This window comes from Lotus japonicus, chromosome 5, assembly GCF_012489685.1.
Source record: "Lotus japonicus ecotype B-129 chromosome 5, LjGifu_v1.2".
Classification (NCBI taxonomy): Eukaryota; Viridiplantae; Streptophyta; class Magnoliopsida; order Fabales; family Fabaceae; genus Lotus; species Lotus japonicus.
Genome location: NC_080045.1, coordinates 44,434,762 through 44,443,224, shown reverse-complemented (window position 1 = coordinate 44,443,224; position 8,463 = coordinate 44,434,762). Strand labels below are relative to the sequence as shown.

The 8,463-nt window shown below is 37.0% G+C and overlaps 1 protein-coding gene and 1 long non-coding RNA gene across 2 annotated transcripts; both read left to right on the top strand.

The window, feature by feature from the left end:
- Positions 1 to 3,263: 3,263 nt before the first annotated feature.
- Positions 3,264 to 4,547, top strand: LOC130720956 (histone H2A variant 1). The gene is made up of 3 exons (XM_057571668.1): positions 3,264 to 3,424; positions 3,609 to 3,724; positions 3,925 to 4,547. Exons 2-3 carry the CDS (start codon positions 3,614 to 3,616, stop codon positions 4,219 to 4,221), a joined length of 408 nt encoding a protein of 135 aa, XP_057427651.1. The 5' UTR covers positions 3,264 to 3,424; positions 3,609 to 3,613; the 3' UTR covers positions 4,222 to 4,547.
- Positions 4,548 to 5,989: 1,442 nt separating this feature from the next.
- Positions 5,990 to 6,816, top strand: LOC130720957 (uncharacterized). The gene is made up of 3 exons (XR_009013297.1): positions 5,990 to 6,070; positions 6,149 to 6,286; positions 6,773 to 6,816. It is a non-coding gene; the product is annotated as an uncharacterized LOC130720957 (long non-coding RNA).
- Positions 6,817 to 8,463: the final 1,647 nt, after the last annotated feature.

Here is an 8,463-nt window from a genome sequence, read left to right as displayed (position 1 = left end):
AACACTCGCATGATATGACCTCGCTCCCCTATCTTTGATCACAACCATCCAAATTTTTTATTCAATAAATCAACGAGTCTTACTTTAGAGGCATACAGAAAGTCCCCACCTATGAAGCACTGACTCTACGGACACCGGACACGACACGACATTGGCACCGCGATATGACTAAAATTCAAAAAGCAAGACACGGGGACATATATATATATATATATATATATATATATATATATATATATATATTTACTCCTCGATATATTTTATGTAGCCCTTGTCATAAAGCTTAAGAAATTGCTTTGATGTTTTATTTGTAAAAAGCCTAACTTGTCTTAAAAAAGAGCTAATTTATCTGGTTTTCACTCTCTTATTGATCATCGTCATTGAAAATGCCTTTGACTCTAGTTCTAAATTAGCAATTTCTTTCATGCTTCACTCTTAAAAATTATATGTTTTTTTAAAATACAAGTGTCCTAGAGGTGTCCAGCCAATAAGAGGTGTCGGCTAAAGTGTCCTAGCAGTAAAAAAATATTTTTTTAATCAGACACCGCGAAGAAGTGTCTGACACATGTCGTGTAGGTGTTGTACAATTGTTGGTGTCGTATCGGTGTCTAACACCGGGACACTCCATATGTGAGAGGTGTCCGTGCTTCATAGGTCCCAACTTTATAGAAACTAGGATCTTCTAAGAAAAATAATAAAATAATTTAGGGACTAAGGGTCTTGTTATTGCACATGACTGGTACCCAAATACACGCATGATATGACTTCGCTCCCTATCTTTGATCACAACCATCCAAATTTTTTATTCAATAAATCAAAGACTCTTCTTTTAAAGCACACAGAAAGTCTTCATTTAATAGAAATCAGGGTATATCCTCCAAAGAAAAATAATAAAATAATTTAGGGAATCAGGATCTTGTTATTACACACGACCGGTACTCAAACACACAGATGATATGACCCTGCTCTCCTATCCTTGATCACAACCATCCAAATTTTTTATTCAATAAATCAACGACTCTTCCTTTAGAGGCACACAAAAAGTCCTCACTTTATAGAAACCAGGTTACAACCTTCTAAGAAAATTAATAAAATACTTTAGGGACTAAGATCTTGTTATTGCACACTACCGATATCTAAACACACGCATGATATGACTCCAGTCCTTATCTTTGATCACAACCATCCAAATTTTTGATTCAATAAATCAACGATTCTTCCTTTAGAGGCACCCAGAAAGTCCTCATTTTATAGAAATCTGGGTACAACCTCCAAAGAAAAATAATAAAATAATTTAGTGAATCAGGAACTTGTTATTGCACATGACCGACACCCAAACACACGCATGATGTAACCCCGCTCGCCTATCTTTGATCACAACCATCAAATTTTTTTATTCAATAAATCAACGACTCTTCCTTTAGAGGCACACAAAAAGTCTTCACTTTATAGAAACCAGGATACAACCTTCTTAGAAAATTAATAAAATAATTTAGGGACTACTGATCTTGTTATTTCACATGACCGGTACCCAAACACACGCATGATGTGACTCCGCTCCCCATCTTTGATAACAATCATCAAATTTTTTGATTCAATAAATCAACGACTCTTCCTTTAGAGGCACACAAAAAGTCGTCACTTTATAGAAACCACGATACAACCTCCTAAGAAGAATAATAAAATAATGCAGACATGGAGTTTCCTAATTAATTTAACTTACCTGATATTGGAAATAATAATAAAAATATTTATGGCTATGCTCGCCGTTGTTTATCAACGACTTATACTATCAAAAAAATTATTTACGTGTAAGACCGTCACAAACTTAATGACCGCTAAGATTGTTCGAAATTTTTCGCTTTACCGAGGATGCCTACATCCATGGATACTAGACTGTTTGTAATTTGTCAGAAAAGATAATTACAAGCATAGTTATAAAACTCGGACCTGACCGAACGGTTCGACCGGTTGAACCGGTAACCGGACCCCTTACCTGTCCGAGCCATTAATCAGATCGGTCAAGCAATTAAACCGGTATAAACCGGTTTGGACCGGCCGGTTCAGGGGATAACCCGGAGGCTCGGCCGGTTTTTTGATGGACCGATCAGTCTTTTTTTGTTTTTTTTCTTATGATTTTGCCTTTTTTTTGTCAAAACTGTTTTTAATGGTCAAACTGTAATTAATTTACATTCAATGTTAATTATTTGGTCAAGTGATATTCAATTGAGAGTTATTTAAAAAAATTGTCATAGCTAGGACTTGAACACAGGACCTAAAGGGAGGAAAGCTAATCCAAATTTCCACTACACCACTTTGCTTCTTGTTAGGAAGAATGCATATTATTATATATATATATGATATACTAAGGTTATATTTTAAATTATTATAATTTTTTAATATAAACCGAGTCAAGCAATCGAACCAATGACCCAGTGGTTGAACCATTGACTCATTGACCCAGTGCCTCGACCGAGTCGATCACCGGTCCGAGTCTGATAACACTGATTAAGTGGTTTTTGGTCGTTTCTCATGCTTTTTGGCATTGGAAATACTTAATGTGACACTAACAAAAATATCTGTATTTGTCTAATTGTCGGAATGAAAATCCAAAATTTCTTATGAGACACTAACAAAAGTATCTATAATTTAGAGGGATTAGAAAATTATTTAACCCTTATGTTTGTTCATATTAATAGTGAATTGTGATTATTATTTTTTTTTGAAAAATAAAGAACTGTATATTATTATCTAAAAAAAACCCATAAGGACAAACCCTTATGGAGCAAGGAAAACCCCAAAAAAAAACGAGGCACCCCGACTACCACACAAAAAACCTCAAAATGCCGAAAAACCCCCATCCAAGACAAAAGCAAGGACTAACCAACCACATTCGGGAGACACAAACCAAAATTCAAGTTTTGAAGTGTTCTTCAAAAACTTTCTCCAAACCCTCGAATTGTGATTATTCATATTCACATAAATATCATTTGATTTGTGACAAAGTATTGTTTTTTTTTTTTAGATGGACAAAGTATTGTTGATACAACTCATAAATTATACCTATTTTTTTTTTGGTCAAATCTCATTATACTTATTGAGTGATGCTTTACTGATGGGCCTTTGAATAAGACTTGGAAACCAATTTGAATGATGGGCCACTGAAACCCATAACATGAGTGTGTGAAATGTTTTGAATTTTGTCATTGAAACTAGTTTTCCCACCAATGTTGAGCGCCTTTGAATTTGAGAATTGGTAAAATTCAAAGTTCAAAAAAACAAACGCTTTCCTTTTCTTCCCACATTTAATTTAATGCCACACATGAAACTTAACTCACTTTCCTATTCTAATCCAACCCTCATTTGAATCCAAATCTTCACCACTCTCTCCGCCTTCCACCACCGTTGACTCTCTCACTCTCAGGTAGCACCATCTCTCTCCGCCATGCATGTTTCTTCTGAAACCTGATCTGTCTCGTTTACCGTTTTGGCATGGAGATTTGAAAATCCCTCTGTTAATTTCCCAGATCTTTCTTTCCTTTTCTTGTTAAACTCGTTTTATCTTGTTGATTTATGATTCTGTTTCGTGTTTTTGTGAAAATTCGCAGGAAAAATGGCAGGAAAAGGAGGGAAGGGACTCGTTGCAGCGAAAACCACCGCGGCTAAGGACAAAGATAAAGATAAGAAGAGACCCACTTCTCGTTCATCTCGTGCCGGAATTCAGGTAATCCAAAAGTAACAATCTTTAGTCTAAATTGTTAAAAAGAAGGTGGGGTTCAATTTGATAACCCAAATGCATTTTAACCATAAAGTAACAATCTTTAGTGTGAACTGTTCATGAATTGTTGAGAATTTTGGAAATTTTAGGACCCATTGTTGTAATTTTTCATTTTTTGACTGTTAAATTTGATGGGGTGGTTGTAGTTTCCTGTGGGTCGTATCCATAGACAGCTGAAACAGAGGGTTCAGGCGAATGGGCGTGTTGGTGCAACTGCTGCAGTGTACTTGGCCTCCATTCTTGAGTACCTGACTGCAGAGGTTCTTGAATTGGCTGGGAATGCGAGCAAGGATTTGAAGGTGAAGAGGATAACTCCTAGGCATTTGCAGCTTGCTATCAGGGGAGATGAGGAGCTTGATACCCTGATCAAAGGGACTATTGCTGGTGGTGGTGTCATTCCTCACATTCACAAGTCCTTGATCAACAAAACTGCCAAGGAATGAAAAGACCATTTTGATTGTGTTTGCTGAAACTAGGTTCTGTTTGTTATGACTTTATGATGGTTATCATAGTTAGGGTGGACTATGGAGTGATTTCTGTGTAGAACTGGGATGTTAGCATGTAAATGGTACTTTGACTGGTTTAATTGGTGTGTCTTAGAGTTGTAATGTTGTTGAGTTTTACTCTTTAGACAATGGTTTGTTCTTAGATGATTGTGTGATTTGGCTTCATTTGATGACCATTTGCTCCCATGGTGGCTTGTTTTGTTTTGATCTTTTCAATGGTTTGGCTACATATACTGATTACTCTTTGCAAAACTTTGCCATGATGAAGATGAAGATAATTGGAATGGAAGTTACCTGATATTTGGTGTTTTCCTATGTTGAGAATTTTAAGAACTACTACATCCCTAGTACTAAAATTTCATGTAATTGTGCAGTGCATTGAACAAAATGATAATGATAAAAAAAGAAAATAATATTCTGTTCTAGCTTTTGAAACGGTGCCTGCTTGGGTGACTTAAGTTTAGCTTATGATATGATCCCTTGATTATCACCTAAAATGATAGCACACATTCATCAGATCCCACCAATTCACTAGCCGGGATTCATCACCTCCTAATTCACCGCCACCCAACCAACCCACTTTTCTTATCACCCTCGAGCTGCTTTTAGAGGCAGGTGATGGGGGCAGTGGAAGGTGTGGGTACACTGGCTCTCAACAATCAGAGAAGGTGAGACGCGGTGGTGATGACCGAGTTAGGGTGCCATGGTGGGTAAGGCACCAATTTCATGGGGGGGGGGGGGGATGAGACACACTGCAACTATATGTCTCAGGCAGTAGCAAGGGCGGGCACATCTTGATGGTGGACACTTGAGGATGTGTCAGGGTTTAGGAGATGGAATGTGGAAGAATGGCATCTCTTTGCGAGGAGGTGACATAAAATTATCTTTAGGGTTGGCCTATAGATAGTGTCACCTTAGCAGGTGCTCATATTTAGAATTCTAACATTGGTTTGATTTTGCGTCGGCATGCCTCGCTTAAGTGAATGACTCTAGCGTTTTCCGCCAAAAACACCATTTTTGGTAGTGACAAAATCCATGTCACTTTTATTCAAAATTGCTAAGATTTATAGCTTTTTTTTTATAAGAATTGATTCTACTGCGATCATTTGTATAACCTTGTTAATAGTCAACTTAAACATTTTTAGATGACGCTTAAAGAAAAAAAAAAAAGAGACTAAAAGCCTAGCACTAGCAGTGACACATCTTGATAATTAGCCACCACCAAAGGAACAAACCCAGCTAGCAGAGATTCGAAAACAATTAATGAATCCATTGAAGCTGCAACTTAGTTAGCCATAAAATCATGAGGATAATTCCCCTCTTTAAAACAAAATGAGATCACAAACTTGTGGATTGAGTAGTAGATATAAATAAATAATTCTTGAATTGATTAATTACATTGCTACAGTAAGCCAAAAAAAAAGCAACGAACAGCCCCAATACGATCATACCAGAACAAGGAGCATAAGATATGCTTTTCATGCACTTTCTGTTTCTTATTAAACCCCTCTGAAATATATATAAGCCTCTCTCTCACACGTGAAATTGAACTATTATAGAATATTCACAAATGGATGCAAAAATGGTCGCACAAAACATGAGTCTACCAACACTAACTCCACCTCATTGGAAGCTGATCAGATGTAAACCACACAACACCCTTGGGTGGTTGGAGCACTGACAAAGCCTGCAGAAGGAGAAACGTTAAGAATATATGTGTACAAAGATTTCTGGTTTGATCACTTAGCCATAAGCCATTTATCAAAAAGTGTTCAAACTGCAACAGGTTCCTTCCATTTTCTCCCTGGAGTTTTTTTTTTATTTCTCATTTGTATATCTCTTTATTTTGAATAACCATGTGCAGGACAACCACAAGATTGGATATGAGAGCCTGGTTGAGGCAGCTACCTTGGCTTCACAGAAACTCATCAGTCATGTTTAAGGGGAATATGTTGTCATTCAAGCACTTAACAGAGCATTCCCAAAGCAAATTCTTTCACGGGTTAGTTCTCAATAAATAAAAAACTATGCTAATGCTATCATCTAGTGTTCTTGAATCGAACACACAAGGAAGTGGTAGCCCCTAGAATAGTAGAGAGATTGCACTAGAGAGATAGCTGAATAATTTGTATATTGATTAAAATGAGACAAAAGTCTCTTACAATTGGTAACCGACCCCTATTTATAGGGTGAGAGTTGAGCTTCCCGCACGATTGCCCTTGATGGGCCTATTGGGCCTCGCTAGCCGAGACCCAATTTACTGACAAGGCACCCACCACTTGGCGGGAATTCCCCTGGGTAACTCAATTATTCTTTAATCTCTTTACTTTGATCTTTTTGTTGTTGCTAGAATTGGTGTGTTTTGTTGTTTAGTCAATCATGTTGTTTAATTTCAGCTTAATTAAGTGTATTAAGGCATAATAGTGTTATTATGCACAGATAAGGACAATTCTACCATCATCTAAGTTTGTAAGGGAATATTTTGCAGTGTTCACCACTTTGTTCTTCACTTGGTTAATTGGCCCCTCCAAGGTAAACTACCCATACTATATAATTTTATTTTGGGTTATTAAATTTTTGGTCCCTAATCTTTACACCACTTTTTGATTTTAGTCCATCATTAGAGCAATTGTGGGAGATCGTCCCTAACCATTGTTGTATTGTTTGGTTTTAGTCCTTCCGGCCAGGACAGTCAACGCCGGAGCTCCGACAGTCCCACGTGTGTCTGTGTAAGGCCCGAGTTTTTAAGTTTATGCTAAGTGAATAAACTTCTTATTCACGATTAGGGTTGATGTAATGTGAAGGGAAACCTGAACGAAAGTTTATTAAATGAAATATATTTATGAAGGAGAAAGTTCAGGAAAAGTCAAAGGATTGTATCGAAGTCGATTTAAGTTATAGCACGACTAATATTCGCATTTAAAACCTAGGACAAGAACCTTAGGAAACAAAACTATGTTCCAGCTTTGGAACACTATAGGAATATAATTTCCAACAAACTTCCAGCTTTGGAACACTATAGGAATTTAGTCCAAAAATCTTTAGAGAAATATTAGAACTTCTCTTTTTCCATATATCACAATCATTTCGAGGCGAAACTCTAGGATCTACGAACGTCCGATTCCAATCATCGGAAGTTTGCCGAAACCGAATCCCTGGTTTTTCAAAACCCTAGAATCAACCGTCAATGAAGACTTTTTCTATTCAGAGCTTCAAATGAAGATTCTACACGCGTACACCCATTTCTCTTGATGATTTCAATCTTTCTTCAGAAGGAAGTTTTCCATTCCGACATTCGATGCAAAAAGTAACTTATCGGGTAAAATAGTTTTACACCGACTTTGCATTAGTCACCTAAAATATAAGGAGACCTCATTTTAGTTTTGGAATTCTTTCGCCAAAACCTATCTTAGAATTCATGGAGAATGAAGTTGGAAAAATCAGATTCGCGAAACTTTCATTTTACCGCGTTTTGCCAACCTCTATATATAGCCAAGAAATGAGAAAATATCACAAATTTCCACCATTTCTCTCCAAAACCTGCGAATTTGCTAAGAGGAAGAAGGAAGAAGAGTTTTTGTTCATTTCTTGCTTGATCGTCGATCAATCAGTTGCTACTTCAAGGTTTCGAGGTATAGTCGCTAATCCTTACCTCTGATCGCTTTTTCCATAGCTTTTCTGTAGAGTTTTCTGAGCGGATAGTTTATGGGTTTTTGCAAAACTATCCTGAATCTTTCATTTCTGATTCTAAACCTCTTCTATATGTGCCCAAGATCACTTCTGCCGGATTAGATTTTCCGTTATGTCGCCGGAATTCCGCCGGAATCAATTTTAGCCTTAAATACCCATTTTTGGAGTTTTTGAGGTAAAGCTTCAACCTTTAGGCTAAAAACTATCGCCTTAGCTTAGTGTTAGTAGGATTAGTTGTCATAAACGTCGTTGGTGACGTCCCTGCAAAATTTTATTTTTGGGATTTCAGTTTTGAAAATCCTAAGTTAAAAATCATGACCAAAATACCCCTGCGACAGTTTTTGATCCGATAATTTTTCCGAGTTCAGAATACCCTTAGTTACGGCTTATGAAAGCATAGGAACCAAGTTTGATCGAAGAAAAATCGAGCCCCACAATTACCAAAAGTGGCCGAGCCCTATAGGGGAGGAGGAGGAAAATTTCCTTTTC

Bases quoted from the DNA above. Each gene is read 5' to 3' on its own strand.
- LOC130720956 (XM_057571668.1), top strand. From the start codon at position 3,614: ATGGCAGGAAAAGGAGGGAAGGGACTCGTTGCAGCGAAAACCACCGCG. The intron at 3,725-3,924 runs GTAATCCAAAAG...GGGTGGTTGTAG, and splicing joins CATCTCGTGCCGGAATTCAG to TTTCCTGTGGGTCGTATCCA.